We start from the raw sequence: 20,087 nt of genomic DNA on the forward strand, positions 1-20,087 counted from the left end.
ATGAAAAGGTGTGGTTCTTCCTCCACCACCACCAGTGTCTCTGTTCAGCACTCTTAGACATCTTCCAAAGAACTATACCTGCCTGTAATGAAATGAGGAAAGAATTAACGGTGAACACCTTTGTGGAATGGCAAACCTATAAATGAGGATTAGATTAAATGTGGAGAGTAATCTGAAATGCTTCAGGAATGCAAAGAAAACTAAATCTTATTTGGACCTGTGTATCACTTTCCACCTTTGTTTTCCCTTTCCTCCATCTAAAGTTCCCTGTTTCCTAGCCTCTGTTAATTTTGGTTTTAACAGTGATCATTAAAGATATAAGGATCACATTTCACCTGCAAGTGACTGGTGAGGGGCCTTAATTATTCTATATTTTCTTGAAGTACTTGTCCTGATGAATGTTTACAGCCATTTTCACCTGTGCTTGGTCTTGAAGTATTCTTTTCATTGCAATGATTTATTTGGAGTTATTTTCCCTCAAATTCTGGCTTGCATTTTCATTATTTGTGTTTTCCCATTGTGAGGTTGAGCGGCAATGAAATTTTACACAAATGCTTTTTGTTCTTGAAAATTGTGTCTAATAAAATCTTGCATTGTCTTGGTTAGTTCTGCCTGATTAAAAAATGCCAAACAAATAATTTATATGCAGAAATAGTGAGGCATAGTTTGGATAAGTTGAAGTAGAATTAAAATATACAACACTTTGAAATCTAATTTTGGGGTGTAGGAAAGGAAATTTTCGATGTCTTATGAAGATATTTTCTGATCTCTGTAAACTACCATGTTTGTATAAAAGACTGTGTTTCAAAACAAAAGTAACTATTTTTAGTTGCCAGTGTGTTTAAGATCAGATTTTCAGTCTAGTCTTACTTGTGACTTTAAATCCAAGTATTTAAATACTACATCTATAAATATTGTCAGTAAAAATGACCAGCTTTGTGGTATAATGCAGTATAATTCTCAATCACACGATACTGTCAGTTTTCATTTAAAATCAACTTTTTCAAAACTTATTTCTAAATGAACTTAATCAGATTAACTTCATTTAGTCACATCTGTTCATGATTGTTTTCCCCTTTTACTAGCCATACAAATCATGAAATTAAGCTAATTATATACCATTATCAGCTGCAAAGAACTAGTTTCACAGTTTTATACCTTTTAATTCCCTGCAGGAGATTAAGGCTTGTTTTTTGTTAATATGTAAAGTGCAGTAACTTAAATGGATTTCCCTGCGGTTATTGCCAAAGGTTTAACTAGTTTATTATTGTTTTTCAGTATTGTAAATTGGTTTTAAAACATTACATTTTATGTGGTTTCATTGATAGCAGTGCTTGTCATGCTACTGAGAAACGTTTTCCAAATAGAACTGCTATATATGAGTAATTGTTACACAGCTATAAAGAAAAAAATAATTGTTCTGTCAGAGTGTTTATTGATGGTAACATCTGATTTTTCTCTCTTCTGCTCCTCCCTGTTTTTTTTGGGGGGCTTGTGGGGGATACTGGCCTCACACAGGTGATGATGAGCAGAGTGACTGGTTTCATGAAAATGAATCTGGTGGAGCATGTGGAATTACGGGGGTCATTCCATGGTGGGAACAAGAAGACTCCACAGAACTGGAGAGAGAATTGCCTGATCCAGTCTTTGAAAGTATCTTAACTGGTACTTTCCCTCTTATGTCCCGTTCAGGGAGGAGAGGTAAGTAGTAATCAAGCAAATGCAAACTGTAGAATCACTTGGGTACAGTAGAAAGAGATCTCTGGATTATACAGAGTATGTAAAATGTTAACAAGATCTTGGAGTTAGCAGGTTGTTTCCTTGAACTGTGATTTTTAAGATATCATTAGAGAGAAATAAATCAAAAAGTCAGTTATTAAAGTCAGCGTAAAGCTTGGCTCATTTTGATTAGCCTACCCTTTTTATTTGTTGTCTCAGTGTCTGCATAGAGGATTCTTAAGTATGATTTAAAGTGCATTTTTGTATTTCATTTTGTTCCTGTCCACTGTGGTAATGTTCAGAAATTCTGTGGAAGTTCATTAATTCAAAGGCTGGAAAGGCTAGTGTGACCATCTGCTTTGCTTTATGGCCAGGCCTTATTGTTTGTAGTGAAGAGGGAGGGGTTCCATTAGCACTAGGATTGAGATTGTAACTTAGAAACTATTTTTTTTATTCTTCTTTAAAATACTTTAGTCACCTGTGGATCCCAGTGTATCCAGTGGTAAGTTGTACCAATGTTAGATTGCATTTACAGCTAGGAACCCACGCTTGTCTAAGGGCTGAAGTTGTCAGACCTCAGCTGCCAAAGAATTTTGTTGTACCTTCCCTCTGCCACAAGGATCACCTTTCACATTCAAATACAGATCTCTTGTGTGAGCAGTGGTCAAATAACTTTTAAACTACTCTGCACACAGAAAGTACTGAATTTTTTTGTGAGGCTTATTTTCCAGGTGCTTGGAATTGTTTCTGAGGACTAGATCTCTGCATATTCACCAGATTTAACATTTTCTAGTACTAACAAAGTTGTAAGTGATACAAAAATCACTCCTACTGTAGTTCAGTATGCTCTGCTTGTGCAGGTAACTGTGCATAGAACCGGGATGGCAGTATGTGACAGTACAGAAATGTTCATTTTCATGACAACTTAGCCTTTCCCTATTTTGCCCATTCTGTGCACTTTGTTTCTACCAATACAATGTTTGACAATATTAAGATGGTTTTGTTTAACTAAAGTCAGATTAATAGATTGGTATGTAAAGTTTGATTTTATTGGTTACGTGGTATAGGACATATTCTTAAATCAATTTGTACTTCTTTTTTGTAGGTTTCCAGAGTAGATTTAGTCATCTTCATGGAATGCCAGCAAGAAACATAAAAAAGGCTTCAGGAAATCAGAATGCATTGGTAGGTGCCTTTATTATTGTAAGCTTACATACACTATTCTCAAGAGTTTTATGGGGTTTTTTTTGTAAAAAAAGCATATTCCTCTCATGCGTGTTTCCTAATGTTGTAGATAGCTAATGAAATGCTAAGACTACATTGCCACTGCTGCCTGATATTCTGCGTCTGCTTTTTTTGGTAGTTAGGCTCTTCCCACTGCAATTTTATTGTAATGGAATACTTGCGTGTACTTGAATGGTAGAAGCAGTCTGATACTGTTTTAAGTTTTTTCTAAAACTGAAAGCATTCTAGGATGGATTGTGGTACAGTTCTGACTTTTCTCTTTTTTTTTTTTTTCCTCTCCAAAGTCTGCTTTGAAAAATCTGACCTTATGCTCTTTTGTTTGCTTAATTTCTATGTGATTGGGGAAAGGGTATATTAAAAAAATTTAAAACAAGTTAGCAATGCACTTGTCATAGACATCATGCATTCCTTCAGACTGGGTCCGTTTTAAGGCTGTGACTACAAATGAAAGATGTTTGGGGTGTTTTAGTGCCTTCAGCTCTAGGAGCAGTGTTTTATAAGTGAAGGAAAAAATCCAGCTGTCCTTGCATTCTTGTACAGTCTAATAATTGGATTTTCCCATAGCTTTTTTTCTAAGACAAGGTTCTAATGAATTTTTAAGAATTTCTTCATTGGAGGAGGGCATGAGAAGAGAATTTTGACTTTTTAAATTACAATGTTAAAATGTATTCATTGTAGCACAGTGAAAACTTTATCAGAACAGTGTTTGGAAGAGAAGGAGAATGTGGGAGACTCTTTCTCAGTGTGTAATAAACATATTCCAGCATGATAAATACTGCAACCTCGATGTTCTTTATTATTTGAGAACATTGTATGTTTTCAAATTTTAATTTGCCTAAACAAAATAAGGTGCTTCTGAGAAATGTAAGAGCTATTATATAACCAGAGAATAGAATGAGATTGTTAGAATTTAACTCGTTCTGAAAGGGAAAGGTTTTTATAATTAAAGCCCCTGTCCAATAATTTCCATTTGGAGCTGAATAAGATTCCTTAAAACCTTGGCCTGTGATCTCTGCTGCTAGTGGTTGTGAATTAGATGAATGCTATCTAGTTCTTGGTTTCCTATCTACCTATTTTTATTTTTGGTTCAGTGCTTGCTTGAGCATATCTGGGATTTGTAGCCCATTTTCTAGGCTTATTGCAATTTCACTCTGGTATTTTATAGGAGCTATTATAACTGATAGGTTAGCTTCATGGTATTGATGATACATGGCTTAACTACCCTAAAAACTGCCTTTTCTTCTAAATTGTAAAAAGGTGATTAAATTTCAATTGATGAAGATATACTGTGAATGCGTATATACAATAAAAAATCCTAATGTTTATTTTCTGCTACGCTTTCTGGATTGTCCTTAGGAGCCCATTTTGTCTTCCAGTCATGATATCTCATATATAAAGATGGGAACATAGTTCCCTTTGTAACAAAAACGTAAGCTGATCTACTAAAAACTGATAATTCAGTTACCTCCAGTTATTAAATATATCTTAGTGTTGTGAAGCAAGGTTGATGTGTGAGTGTACCTTCTAAGCCACTATGTTTAGGCAGGAATGCATATATAGAATGGATGTGCAGTTGGCTCTTCAGATGCAGTTTTTTGACCACCTTAATGACTATTTATGTTTGTGGGCACATCTGCTGCATCAGTCTTTGCAAACATAGCTATATAAGCCAGAGCTCATGTGCTTCCTTTTGTCAGTGATTGCTTCTTAAAGAAAATCTTTTTTAGATACTTCAATCCAATGACAGGAAAAAAAAAAAAAGTCATTTAATACCTGTGACATCTGATAACACAGAACAAGAAGTAATTACTGCTATTAGATGGTAACAGTGAAGAGGAGCAAGAATGCTTTTAGAAAGATTAATATCCTGAGGAGAGAACACTGCTGACTGAACTCATTGAACAGTTGTGTTGTGAATTAATTCTTTTTTTAACAGCAAGGAGTCTGATGTCTGTATCACTGCTTTTACACAGACTTTAAAGGGAGAAAAAGTAAAAAATGGAGTTTCCTACTGAGATACACTACCTAAAAGGCACGCACTATATCCTGTATCTAGGAGATGTGAGTATATGGTTAGCCCTTTGCATACAGTCAATGTGTGTTTTAACTTTTTTGGAAAGTTTAGTTGAAGGTTCACAATTATAGCAGCTAGCAAAGCCTTGAAGAGATTAGTGGTTTAGGGAAAGCAGAATTAATAGCTATAATACCTTGCTACATCATCATCATCCTCTGTCAAAATGGATTTCAAGCCCAAGTGTTTGGGTGTTTTCTTGTAAGAGAAACATCAGGCTAAGAGTGTGATTATTACTTGCTATATACTGAGGAAACTGCCAGCTTATGTTATTTTCACACCACGGTTTCCAGAAGCAGCGGGAGCTGAGAATCAGAGGAAGAATGCTGCATTTTATGGGCCAGTTAGTGAACTTTAACTTGAAGTAGCCACAGCTGGCACTCAGATTCTGTCCAGATGCTCTGCCTGCATTTCATTGATGAGTTGCTTAATTTGAACAAACTCATGGGTCTTTCTGTCATCAAGTGTACTGCCTTAGAGTCAAAATACTTTTTTAATGATCATATAACACTGGACGAGCAAGAGAAGTAAAAACCTAGCATGCAAATACTATGAAAATCCTCACCTAAAGCAATGTGCAGTTTGAATGTGGTGTCATACAGCAGATAACAGCTGAAAAAACTCAGCAAGAAAATGGAAGAAAATATATTGATCACAACGGGGTTATATGCTTTGGATTGTACAGCTTGTGATAGGCATGTTTTTTATGGTATCCCTAATTAAATAGTTTATCAGTCGTATATTTTGGCATACAATGATAATGCTGGTTTCTCAAGTCTTCATTGCTTTTAGTGGCAGCATCATTTGTAAAAGAACTTTGTTTGAAAACAAATAGAAAAACTTCTGACTTTTCTAATACACTGTGCTTTTGATCCTGCCTGTGTGAAGTTGCTAGCAGCAACTTTGTAATTATAATCAGATACATGTACTTTCATACCATACCAGTATTTAAAGTACTCTAACAAGGTATATTGCCTGAAATCTTAGCTGTGCTTGGTTGAACTTTGCAGTTATATATGACCCGATCAATTATTCCCAACCCCCACATTCTTTTGTAACACAAAATTTAAACAATTTAGTAGTGTTCTGTGAATGAAATGCTGATTTCTTAGGAGGAATGCTTTTTCCATCCAGTCTTTTTTCTGTATGTGTTTATAACTTGCACATTATTTATCTATGACTATATCTCTGACCTTTCCAACATTTATATATGAAACTTTGGTATGTAGCAGAATAAAATCAGAAATCTGACATTTTAGATGCATTGGAAATGTGAAGATGCATTTCTATAATGCAGAATACTAGGTGAACTGTTTACCTTCAATATATAAGGCCACTGTACTTATCTCAGATGGATTCCTGGGGAGCTCACAAAAACCCTAATTAAAGAAAATAAAGAGTTAATAATTACAGCAGCTGAAGAACATGACTACTTCTTCATTTCCTTCAGAATATTTTGCCCAGCTTAGTACTCGATGACTGAAAAATTTCACTTTTGTTCACAACTCCTCCATATAAATAAGTGAAGGTTTTAAAAATCAGTGCTGCTGTTAGCTGTTCCTTGTGCGGTTATGGAGTTCCTTCTCTGAGACAGGGAGAGACACTGTAGGGTTTTGTTTGAGGACTCTTGTGCGTCGTCTTTTCCTGCTTTGATTCCCTGGCTGGGCTGGAAGCTGGAAGTGATTTCACTGGGCTAAAGTGTAAAAAACACGACCAGTGAAAAGGATGCTTTCTTTCAGCTCTGCCAATTTTTCCATCACCTCTGTGTCATGGCATTTGATTTCATGATATTAAAGACAGGCTATTTTAAGTCTTGCAGTCCTAGGATAGATTTTTCTTTTTTTTCCTTTTGCACAGTTACACTATTGAGCTTGACTATACCTAGTTGTAATTATTCAAAAAGTACATAAAAAATGAAAGTTACATTTCTGAGACATTATCTGAAGGTGTTTGGGTATTTCTGTCAAATCCTGTGACAGTTTTTCAGAAGTTCAAAGATAAAAGAGCTTTTTGCAAAAAAGTTGTTGTCAGATAACTACTCCTCTATTGATGTGAGGAGAAAAGATGTATTGAGCTTTTTGTTAACTGCTTTCAAAATGTAAAATCAAACCAAATGTTTCTGCTTTCTAAGTGCTTTGTAACTGAAGAAACAGCTAGGTGTTTTCAGGATTTTGCTTGTCAAAATATTTTGGAAATTGAATGAAACAGTACTAGGTAAGAAACCTTGTTACAGATCTAAGGCATGTTCCCTTGGAGTAAGTTGGGTGTTGTTTTTACAGTATCAGTGGATGCTTTGCAACTTTGGGAAAAACACTGTTTCTCAAGGTAAAGTTGATTTGGTGTTGCAGAGGATTCTTTTACATTGGATGTGTGGCATACAGTCAGATAAAACACCAGTCAGTTTCAGTGAGGTGCGTGAAATAATGTGTGTGGGGGGGTTTAATTATTTTTATTCACTTAATGACTTCTATCATTTGGAGTGATAGTGTCTATGTCAGACTCTGTGGAAATATGAGTGGTATTATATGATGCCTGTTAACAAAATGAAAGTCTTGTTGGATTCCAGACTTTCCACTTGTTCAGGATCAGGAATATTAGGCCTCTGGGTCTGAGGACGACATTTGGAAAGCTTATGCTGCTAAAGCTGCAAATGAATTTTCTTTTTAGTGGGTAGGAAGTTAGGGGCTTTTGGGTTTTGTAGGGGGGGGGGGGGGTTATTAAGATTTTCTGTCACCAAAAATATTTTCACCTATTTAAAGCATTTCTTGCTGTGTTTTTCCTCTTATTTTTTCAAAATTTTTTCTTGTTTGTAATTGTCTTAACTTTGTATCTGCTTATGCAAAATGTAGTGAGTAAGTTATGCTCTTTTATCCTCACTTTAGTTAACTCAGTACTTTAGTTTTACACCATAGAGGGAAAAACTTTCTGGAGGAGTGGGTGGTTTCCTGCAGTCATGTGCTTCCTGCAGATACAGATTTCAGGCAGGAAAATTCAGTTTGTTAGCAGAGGATGTGCTGCTGGGATGGCAGTTTAGGCCCCACCTTCAATTCTTCCAGTGTTCAGTCACTATTGGCAAAAATGCTACAATTTTCCCAAGGAATGAATCAAATGGCACTCTTCTGGACTTCAGAACTTAGACATGGTGAAATAAGTTTAATTTATGAGAAAAGGGGAAAAACGAAAAGCTTCTGTCAATTCCAAAACCCATTATAAACAGTGTAGGTTTCAAAAATGGAGCATAAATATTGGGGATGATGTTATCTGTGATGTTCTTAACTTCATGTATCTAATATTTTTTGGGAGAACTGCTTACTGTTCTTATACCTGCTATGTATTTTGCATAGTAAGAAGTTCTTTTTTTTCTTTTTTTTTTCCCACAAATTAATTTTGAAGTGCATTTTTGCTAAAGCTTTCAATGATGCAGGCTTAATATAATTTGTTCCACCTCTTGTGGTAAGCACCTGATGGAAGATTAGAAGCTTCTTAGTGACTTCTGTTAATAGCTTAGCATACTTACTAATCAAAAGCATCATAATTATACCTGTACCCTTTTTTAGAGTAGGTCAGTATTTCTCAAAGTGGCTCCCATTACTGGTAGTACCAGTGGTGGTACCCATACTTAAGGCACACTTAAATATTGTGATTGTTCAAGGCCGAACACTAGAATTAATCAGTTTTGTCAGTGTAGTTGTCATTGGTACAAAGTATTCTGAACTCTACCTATCGTTTATGAGATCTGAATGGTTTAGTAAAGTGTGCCTTACAACCTATGTTTGTTTTAACCAACAGTGGTTTTTGTGTCACTTGTAGTTGTCTAATGAAAATCTGTGATCATCTTTGTGTCAACAAACCAGTAAACAGGCACAAATACTACACAGCTTTTCTGTCTCATTTGGAACTGCAGTTCACTAGCCAAAAAGGAATTACAAGTGACTCAAATACCCAGTGTTTAGATTTCAGAAAATCTAAGGTCGGTCAGTTTTGTTACTAGTTCTGTCACCTAAGTGTAAAACTTCCCTGCTTTAACTAAAATAGCTAGAGAGATGCTCAGCTAATTTTTGATAGCTTTAAAGGCACTAACTGGTGAAGGTAAGCATGTGTTTGGTTTATTTGTTTCTTCTATATCACCTACCTTGTACATTAGTATGTAGTCTCGAATTGGGTGTGTCCTAGTTTCACTCTTATGAAACGTATGCCGATCAAGAAAAAAGGTAATAGTTGAAATGCAGCAAGGAATTAATAGCTGGTAGAGGTCACAACTGTAGCTTATTGACAAAACAAAGATAGCTGTTTCACTAGTTATACCTACAAGATACTCTGTGGAACAGAGCTCACAGTGTTTTTTTCTTGGTATGTTTCACCTGCTGTGAGGATCAAAGCACACCTTTAAAATGTCAAAGATTGACTTGTGTCTAGCTAAAGTGAATGTGATGATGCAGTCTCTTTTCTTGGACTCTTATTTCAAATATAGTGTCAAAACCAGCATTCCACTTCAGCAAAATAGTTGCCCTCCAGCGTTAGTTTTGGAAATGCCAAATGCACTGCTTATTTTTTAAATGAATTTGTGGTTTATTCATGGTGACAAGTGCTATGAACTGTTAGTCTGAGCAGTATTCCTTGTAGTTCACCTTAACCCAACCGCTCAAATGGTAGTCATCTACCATTTCACTTAAGTTTGCTTTTAAACCAGGGCAAATAGCATAATACTACCCCTTTTATTCTTCACTTAGTGACTGTCTTGAAAACACATTTAATACAGTTTTGCAGCACTCCTCGCAGGTAATAATGATTTTTAAAACCTCTGACTTGAAAATATGAGGCAGCATAATTATTCTTTGTGTTTTCTGCGCTTATCACAAAGAAATCCCCCTTTCTGGTGTCTGACTGTGTGAAATGCTTCTTCTGCAGACATTTGGAATTTGCTTGTTTTGACTTCCTAAGTCCATACTAGTTCTTTTGATCTTTTATATTTCAGTGCAGTTTCTAATGAGAATATTTTATCTTAAAATGTAATTGGGTTTAGTATCTTTTCTGCAAAAATTTCACTCAGTTGTGTCTCTTCTACAAACTTCTTGACGCCTCAGTGGCAGTGTTTTGGAGGATTAATGTTCCTCCGGAATAATCCGGAGACAAGTTAGGAGTTTTATTTCCTTGTACTGAGCTTGATGGGGGAGTTGATCATTTAATGCTGAGAATAGGCAGAAAGTCGTATGTGTAATAGGCAAGGAACACATGCACAGATACCATGGCTTAGCTGATGAGCAGCATCTCGTGTTGTAGTAGCATCATAAGCATCAAGTAAATCATGACAGTGATTTCAGCTAGCACACTGTTTAGCATTTTTATAACGGAAGGCAAGTACAAGTTCAGATGCAGCTCCTAAACTGTTAGAAGTTTCTTGCTAGTTCAAACCATAGTAACTTATTCACAGGAGTAGGTTTTCCACTCCATAGGAAACTTTGTCCTTTTGCCTAGAATAGGTGGTGTGGAAGAATGAGAGCTATACCAATAGATGGAACTTGAAAATAATCCGTCTGGTTTTTCAGTCACATTTCATACGGTGGCCATCTGTAGGGAAAACAGTGGCCCTTTAGATACCTGATGGAAGTACTAAGCCTATCTCTTAGACATCTAGATTAACTCTATTAATACTAACCACCTAGATTTGTTCAGAGATACACGCTTTATACTCAGATGCACTCGTTTGTTTGCTAGCTCTGTTCTAGCTTTATAGAATACATACTAAAAATATTCTTGTCTGAGAAGTGATCAATATCATTTGGCAGTTTATCTTTCAAATCATTACTATGAGGCACAGATGGGAAATTAAAATGTTTTAATCTTGTTTGATTTATAACAAAAGCAAAAATATAAACCACAACGTAAAATGGTGGTGGTGGGGTTCTGTATACATTCTGAGTTCATATGGCTTGTACCCCGAGTAAGAAGCAACTGTAAAAATAGTGAATTCAACTGGATCTTTAGTGCCCTCTCCAGCAATTTGTCATGGAGATGTGTATATAAAATAACTTCAAAATACAGCACCGAAAACAAAGTAGCAAACACACATGATGCATTGGGTTGAAATGGAATCGCACAAGAAAATTGTTCTGCTGCTTTTGTAATGTGAGATATAATACAGGAATGAAGTGGTACTTCTCTGCCATTCTGTTTGATTACTGTGACTTTAGTTAGTCAGATGTAAAGACAATGTTCTATAACCTGTTAAAAAGAACCATAAAGAAGTGGAGCGAACCACGGTTGTTGTAGCCTAACTTACCAGTGACTTAGCTGGGAAATGGCACGTTTGCTACCATTTTGATTCTTGAAATAAGAAAATCGAATGTGCATACTGAGAGTGTGGTTTTGAGGAGGGAAGAAAGTACTCAAAACTTCTCAGGGGTCTGCCAGTTCTGGTCGTTATAGTGTGGTGTTTACAGCAAGTGAACATGTAACTGAATGCAGGTAAGACCTTTCTTTCCAGAACTGTAGGCTTTGTTTAATGTGTTTCTGACATCTTCAAATTGAAGGAGTTGCACAAGTGAATACTTTCTTAAACATGTTCATCCAGTATCAGAGACTGAAATGCTAACTTTAATGGTAACAAGCAATTCTAGAATGGAAAGGTCATTTCTTGAAGGCAATCAATAAATTAATAATGCTGTGAGTTGTGATGCGAGTCACAGGAAAACTTGAAGCAGCCCTGTTTGGTGATCTCTTGATGCGGTGGAAAACCTTACATGTAATGTTGGTATGATCTTTCCAAAACATTGTGATCTTTCTGGTTTGTGTGCACCTAAATCATTTGTCCAATTCCTGAATGACATGACATATATATCAGAAAAAGAGGACAACAAAAAAAAGTTTAGCCATCAGCACACTTCCAACTAGAGTTGTTCAACAGGCTGTTGGCCCTTGCCTTTTAATTACTGTCCCTTCAGTTAGGACACAGCAGCTGCTTTTTTTGTCTCTTTGCCATGTGAAGTGTAAACTGTTGTAACTGATCAAGTGAACTTTTGCAGTCCAACAGTTCTGATAACTGTTCAAAATCTGTTCCACACAGCCCCTTGCAATTTGATTCAGCAAACTCTTGCTTCTGATGATCTTTTTGCTGTGGTTTGTTTTTCCTTGTCTCGCTATTCACTTCAGCCCCTTGTTTGACGGGTGGTTTTAAAACCTGCATTCACAGGAATGAGAATAACTTTCTTACTCTTTTGTTTCTCAACCTTGACTTCACACTCCTGCAGATTATGGTTTTAAAGGTCGAGGAAGAAGCTTACCCTCAGTTCAGAGAACTGAAAACTGTTTATTTAGGCAGTCGTTTTCTTACTGCGGGCTGATGGGCAAACTCTGTTGCAGCTGTCCTGCTATAGATGTTTGGGGTTTTTTTAAATGCCTGTGAAATTCACTTTAAAAAGCATTAGATAAAATATACGCCTTTTCCCCTTCTCCCTGGCCCCTTCCTGTTGGAATGCTTAGTTCTAAAAGACTTAATGTTACAAAGACCTAAACAGATACTAGGTTTACAGTAGCTTGCGAGTTTTTTTCTCTGTAGAATATAGTCAAAGTAGAGGAAAAGAAATCTTTTTCCTGTTTTATGTCATGCTGTTCTGCTTTCAAGAAGAAAGCATGCATATGGCAATTGAGAATTAGTTGCCATGCTGCTTTCTCTCTTTTGTTGATGTGTTTTCAAAATCTGGAATCTAATCATTGGCGCAGGTCTAAGGCAATTTAAGACAATTTGCAGTACCTGGAATAACTTTAAGAACATTGTCTGTTAGAAGTTACCATAAAGCAGCTTTCCCGTGCAGTACAATATAGCACTTAAGGGAAAGATGGGAAATGACTGCATGAAAGTGAGGGAGGTTTTTGCATAAATAAAAATTAGCGTTTCAGTGTTAAGTTGGACATAAATATTGTAAAACATATAAACATACTGTTTTCCCTTGTTCAGGAAATTTATCTTTTGTCAGATTATTGGGAATAAAGTATGTAATAGTCACATCATATATAATATTTAAAAACTCCGAAGGATTTATTAAAGTTTTCTTTGTACAGAAACTGATATCTTTATACAATGAATACCCCTATGTCAGTGATGTATATGCATATTTTCTTTAGGGTTTAATGTGATTTTTTTTGTTTCAGTAAAACAACTTTATTTGCATAGGATGCTTTACTGAATCTTACATTAAATATTACTAGAATGTGGAAAATGTTTTAAAAATATTTGGGGGTTGATGGATTAGTACTCTTCAAAGGGAAACAAAACACTAAATATTTCTAATCCTGCATTATTTACCGCATGGGTGGTTAAATGCTACTTTAAGCCCCATAAAATTAAAAGGGAGAAATCTGCCAACTGTAGCAGGAATTGGATTTAGGAAGAGTGGTACAGAGCCAAAATATTGCTACAGAATTAAATGTCAAAAATCTTCTTTAATAGTAGATATATAGTTCACAGTGCTTGGTTATGATTAATACATTTAATCTAAATCACTGAAAGTTGCTCTCTCCTTTTCCATAAAATACAATAGGACACAAATCAGTTTTACTGTAGGTGGATAACAATTGGAAAATAATGCATCTTCCCGCCCAATAAATTGTCAGTTATACCTTTTAACTAAAATCGATTCATCTTTCCAAAATTTATTACAATTTCTAATAATAAATCTTTTCAAATGTTTATTCATTTGCTTTTTGATACATTTGTGCCACTTTTGCTATGGTCTAATGTTTTTTCTTTTGATTCATTGTAAATTAGAAAATCTATTTTGAGTCAATTTTCTAGTTAAGAAGTTAAAATCTATAACCTAGCCATTTTTTCATAGTCTCCTTTGCACATTTTAATACCCTTGAACTTAGATACAATCCAGTAAATTCTGATCAGAAGGTGATTAAAAGACTTTTCACTGCAACTTCTTGACTGAGGGCCAGATTCATAAAACAAGTACTTATGAGCTTGTTAGCTGGTTTTCTCCTGCACGTCTCCCTGATTCAAAGAGGAAGATCGAAACAATTACAGCAAATGAACAGATACATAGGTTTTGGCCAAAGATTTTTGGTATGGATGATCGGAATTGCCCTTTTGGATTAGAATCCAGCTGTGACCATGCAGGGTATGCTAAGAGACCTCTTTTTGTTGTCCCTTTATGGCAGGGAGACAGTAATAGTACTGGAGCATGCTAAAGCATACTGTGTTTCCCGTTCTTTGTCGTGGCTGTGACTATCCAGGGCTAACCCCTTCAAATGTGTTCATCTGCCCCTTCGCATTCTTAGGAGTAACACTTTCTTAAGAAGGAAATATTTTAAAAGGAATTTTTCATCACTTCCTCTAATGATTGATCTCCTAATCTGCGTGGTGAAATTGTGTTCACTGTTCAGCAGTTTCCTGCTCTGTATATAATAAAATATGTCAGAGAGGGATAGTCTTAATTTTTTACAAAATCTCTGAATAAGCTTATTTCCTGTTCTGATCCAGTTCAACAGTGTGATCTGTTAGTCAGTTTTCTGACAAGAATTACGTATTAATCTATTATGTAGCCATATCAGATTTCTTAGCCACAGATCTGTTTTCTTAATAACATAAATGTCAGTGTTGGCAGAATAGAGGGAGAGGGCTAGAAAATGTTTTGAACATAACTATGAAGAAAATTACATTCATAATTTGAACTTGATCTACAGTATCACTTATTAGCCAATTTGTGTAGCTGAAGGCATCTTGGGTTTTAAAGTGATTGATTTCGGAGTTAAAAAAATCATTTGTGTGGATGGATTGGAATTCATTAATTTTACTAATTACACAGTGAAGAAAACAGATGTTTTCTTAGGCAAAGATCAGGCTTTAATTACGGGTCTTACCTGCTCATCTAAAAATAGTGTCAATATGTTCACGTCTCCCTCTCTCTCCGAAGTTAATTTCTTATTTTTATATGGAAGTCTATTATATATTCGTTAAGCCTTACTCTAATTGTGTACAAATAGCAGTCTGGTAATCAGAGTACTTATTAAGGGGTGCATATATCACAATGTGTGTATTTAGAAAATTCTTTTAAGTTGGGTAAAGATTGCCTCTTCAAAATGTCAAAATCAGTACTACCCAGTATGACTCTTATTTTCAGTTATAATAGCGTGTGTTACAAAAATAGTCAAAAACGCTTGCAACAAAGCTGAGTTTCCAGCAATTACACAGATCTGTCTAGAATGTTCTTTGGACTCTTAACCCTGAGGTATGTACTCTATAGGACAATAGCCTGCGTGAGGAAGGTAAGCTACCCACAGAATTAGAGGAAGAACCTAACAGTTATAGTGTATGTTCATTTTGTCCTTTAGCAAATTGTTGTAAATACTTTGTCTGTTCTAATTGCTTTGAATATGTATGTGTCACTGCCATGGGGCGGTGGAGGTCACCTAACTAGTACTAATAATTGGCAAGATCTAGAAAGACGTTACCTTTGAAAGGAGCATTTGCAACCAACAGCCTGAGGATGCATGATCTGTAGGAAGAGTAACTCTGCTTTTTTGCCACGTTCTTCGTGTTTGGAAGCAGTGTATGAGAGGGAAGAAGCTAGCAAAGCGTCAGTAAGTGTAGTTTATTTAAGGAATGTTTAATGGAGTAAACTGACACAAGGTTGTAAATAAACGCCGAAAAGGAACAACTGCCGTATCAGAAAAACTTGATCGTTTTCACTTTATGTTAAATCTAACTTCAAAACATAATTTTCTCAGTACTTCATTGTACTATCCTTTCTTAGACGTTACTATTTGCCAAGATTTTTTTTGTTTCAGAACGTGCATGTGTTGTATGGAAAAGAATTCTCTTATCTTTTCAGTGCAGATGTGTTTTCTTCAACATCAGAAGACTGTCCTATAGTGAGCACAATTTAAAAAAAAAAAAAAAAGTTGAGACATGTACAGTACAGCAACACAAAGTGGCAAAACATAAGCAGAGTCAATATAACCCATTAGCAGCAAACTCCAGTGGCACTCCAGATGTTCCATTATATTTTTCTTTCTTTCAGATGTTATGGGGTGGGAAAGGTGTTTTCTAAAAAACAGTCTGCTTGGCTGCTTGGGTGTTTTTTCAAGGTTTTGGTCAGGGGGATTATTTTGGGTTTTTTTCTGTGGAGGGAAGTTTGTACATTATTTGCTTATTTCAGGGGAATTACTACTGCAAGTGTTATGGTCAGAGTTGTTGAGCAGTCTTAGTATGCAGCAGACTCAAAATCTCATGAACACGGAAAGCTTCAGTATAACTGCCTGCTTTTAGTTGTGGTGACGTGCTGAGAGGTTGTGAGACCTTAGAGTAGATTGTTAACCATTCAGCGTTCTTTTAATGATAGGTTAATAGATCTGAAACTACTATATTGTGTTAGATTGCATCCATTGTATCTGTAGTCTGCCAGGTTACCATGTAGTGGTGGCGAGAGTAGAAGATACGTAGAGTTCAAAGAGAGGTTTCACTAAAATTCTAGAAAAACTATCCAAGATTATTGCAGACTAGTGATGTACTCTTTGTTACTCTTTGAGAGAAAATGGTGACCTTTCAGTTAATGCTGGGGTTTTTATGTCCAAAAGTTCTGTATTTTTGGGATGTTTTTCTTCTACAGTTCTTCCATTAAATTAGTAAGGCAAAGAAACTTAATCTCAAAAGAAATGAAATGGGAACATTGCACTGTGAAGAATGTGTTTGAGTGAATAGCGCTGAGTACTCGTGGCTATTCTGATAGGATACTAAACGTTACGATACTGTTCAATTTTCAGTTATTCCTTTGTTGCCATGAAGATCAACTGTAAAAGTATTATTCTTGAAAGGACATTAATTCTTGCCTCCTGTGCATGGCAGTGTTTAGGGAACAGATTAATGTTTAGACACTCTGCTTTGGAAGGTAAGTAATATCCTTGAGGTATTGTCCACCGTGCTGCCTGTGGCTTTCGAAGTGAGTTACCGAGTGCACCTGTTTGTTATGCCTTCAGAAGAAAATACACAGGCTCTCTTGTCTACCTTAACCTAAAGGGAGATAGAAAACTGCCTGGAGATTCAGGTACATCTGGTGTCCCCTTCAGTTTTTTTGCTGTCTTGCTGGAGGAGCTGGAAGTGGCCAGCCGTGCTGTCAGCACATACATAGCCCAGAGGTTGCAAATGGCCTTGACTTGCGCAAAATAGATTATTCCAGTAGGGTGACAGAGCTGGTCGGCTGTTAAGAGAGCTAATCAAAGCGGACACAGACCCAAGTATAATACCAGTTATTAGAAACTCTGCTGGCATAAGGCTAATTAATTGTAAACACCTAAAGCATTCATTTATTTCTTTATCAAAATTATCAAACTGGTGAAGTGCCCACAGCTGGGGAGAGGTGGGTCTTTTTGACCTCACTTAACCTTTCTAGTATAACTAAGAGGATTTGTCTTGGCAGCCCCCTCTCCGAGGGGAGATTGTTGAAACCATTAATGATCTGTCCTTTGGCAAAATGCCTGGCACAGTTTCTCTCAGAGCAGACTCTTTAAAGCTTTGTACGTTTTCCTTAACGCACATCATCTGACTCCGAGTGTTCTGAGGAAGGTGGTGGTTCTTGTCTAGGTTTGTACATCATGCTGAGTTTGCGTGGCTGTGTGCTTTGTATTTATCAGTCCTTTCGAGCCATGTGTCCAACGTTGTTTAGTATCACCTAGGTGGTGTGTGGCCTGATATTGCTTGTTGCTGTTTGAGCATCAGCACCTATACCCTTCAGAACTTGTCTCTCAAGAAGAATTTGGAGAAGGCTGACAAACCGCAGGCACTTTAAGTTTTCTCTTGCAACAGTGATAATCCAGAACTGGAATCCTTGTTAATTCTGTTGGTGCCAATTACACCTGGTCAAGGATCTCCCGAGTATGGCAGGGTCTCACCTACTGTGTGGCAGTGGCTGATTTGAAAGCACTCGAGGTTAGATAGCATTGTTGGCAGGCATTACCATCAGGTTTTGTCATATGCAGCAGAACCCCTTTGGGATTGTCCCAGTGTTTTGCTGTGTGCTTTGTTTTAATTTGTTTAGCTTCCAAGTGAAGCAAGCTGACCTAAAAGCTATGAATTAACACCTGTCCTTTGCTTATGATCTTTGTGTGTCTTTCTCTTGCTGAGAGATGTTCTGGCCAGGTATTGATCAATTGGTGTGCTCTCCTGGCTGTGGATGTTTCCGAATTCCATATGTATTTTTATTTACACTGGGAAGCAATGACTTGTTTTTGTGGACAGGAAGAATGGGTGCTGTTTCTAGGACTTTCAAAAAATGAAGTGCATATATTTACTGTGTTAATTTCACACAGCAGACTCTGAACATCCATGGTTAACAGGTTGAAGGTATAACAAAATGCCTGTTGACAATATATAAAATGCAATTAGCAAATAAAATTCTTCTTGACCATCACAGAGAACTCTAGTTTCTTAAGGATTTCTGCCAGCTGCCACTTTAAAAAATCCTTTAGCAGCAGTAACCTTAGCTCCCCCTTCCTTTTTTTTTTACTTCGGTTTTTTCCTCTGTTCCCATTGATGCCCAAAGTTTCCTTTTTCATATCTACATGCATACAACCCTCATAACTCCTAACCGCAAATTTGTAAAGAGGCAGCATGTGATGTGAAGTTTTCCAGGCTCCACGTGTGAGCTGGCTGAGTTGGTGCTGATGTCTCACTGGAGAGAGGGTGCTGGTTTGGGTGTTCCTGCCCATTAGGTGTCGCAAATGCAAACTTATTTTTATGACATCTCTCCTTTTAGAGCCAGCTGAAATTTGCTAATGGGCTTAAAAGCTAGTGTGAGGGAGTGTGCTAGGAGGTCAAAAGTTGCAGATAATTATGCGCGTTTCCTTTTTCTCAGAAAGCCATGCTAAAAAAAATATTTTGTGAAAGCACGAGTAGAACAATTATTTTTATGGAAAAAACAACAGTAAACTGTCTTAACAGCGATAAAGCTCTGGGTTAGCATAAAGGATATAGTATTAAGTATATGTGTATATTTACTAAATTCCGTGGTCCCAGGATAAACTTAACTATCTGTTTTTAAGACTGGCAGCTTTCTTGCTTAGGGGTGTGTTGTGGGCCAAAACACAGCTTCAAGCCAGGGAATGTCAATCACTTTAATTTATTGCCATTTAACAACCTTTCGATTGCTGATCCTGGTGCTGAAAACCAGAAACATTCAAACACTTAAACAAACCCACCTTGCCTTGGCTCCAGACACCTCTCCTCCCTGCTTTTTGATCTCCAGTCCCCTCGGTGGGATGGGAGTCGGTGCATTGTGGTTCCTTTTCTTTTGCTGCTGTTTGTTTCTTACCAAATTGCTCTGGCACAGGTTGCCCTACCAGCTCCAGTCCCTTCGGGGTTGTACCTCCTCCTCGGTCTTGTCTCCAGCCCTTCCTTGGGTGGCTCATTTGCTTCAGCAGTTCTGCTGTACTGTCTGCCCTCCTGTTTGTCTTGTTTCTCGCTTGTGCGCCTGTTCACACATCTCTTCTCTCCCAGTATCAGCTCTTGTGTCTCCTCTGTTAAACATCTGTCCTCTTCTGACATTTCCCTCTGTATTCTCCTGTGCATATCTCCTTCTGAGTTTTGCATCCCATTCCTAAACGCTTTTGTGGAAGCACCAGGGACTCCTCTGGTTCCATTTTGGTGCACAGTGGGTCCATTTCATCCATCATGGAGCCAAATGGTACCGACTGTGACTGGCACAGAGCAGCCCCTGAGCACCTCCTGTGCAGGTCACCCCTGCAGTCTTCCCTCCAGCTGCCAAACTGCTGGCCAGCTGTGCCCGATACAGGGTAGATAGCCTTGGTTTGGTTTTGTATATGTAGGTCCTTACAGCGGTACAGAGAGAAACTTGAGGAAATGGAGAGGGTGAGAAAAGTTACCGATGGGTTTTTTGTTTGTTTTTCATTTGTTTATTGCTAAGGTTACTTAGACAAACTATATGCTTCAATAAAATGCCTTGGAGGAGTTAAAATTAGAACTGAAAACTGAGTACATAACTAATACAAAAACTCTTGTGTGCTTGGATAAAAGCTATGTTTAATGTACATAATTACT

The 20,087-nt window shown here is 37.0% G+C and overlaps 1 protein-coding gene across 1 annotated transcript in view; it reads left to right on the top strand.

The window, feature by feature from the left end:
- Window positions 1–20,087, top strand: part of GPATCH2 (G-patch domain containing 2) — a 126,332-nt gene that overhangs the window by 21,312 nt on the left and 84,933 nt on the right. The window contains exons 4-5 of the mRNA XM_056357110.1: window positions 1,519–1,701; window positions 2,825–2,904. Coding sequence (XP_056213085.1) covers window positions 1,519–1,701; window positions 2,825–2,904 — 263 coding nt within the window. The remainder of the gene's footprint in view (window positions 1–1,518; window positions 1,702–2,824; window positions 2,905–20,087) is intronic.

Source organism: Falco biarmicus, chromosome 12 (genome assembly GCF_023638135.1).
Source record: "Falco biarmicus isolate bFalBia1 chromosome 12, bFalBia1.pri, whole genome shotgun sequence".
NCBI classification, from domain to species: domain Eukaryota; kingdom Metazoa; phylum Chordata; class Aves; order Falconiformes; family Falconidae; genus Falco; species Falco biarmicus.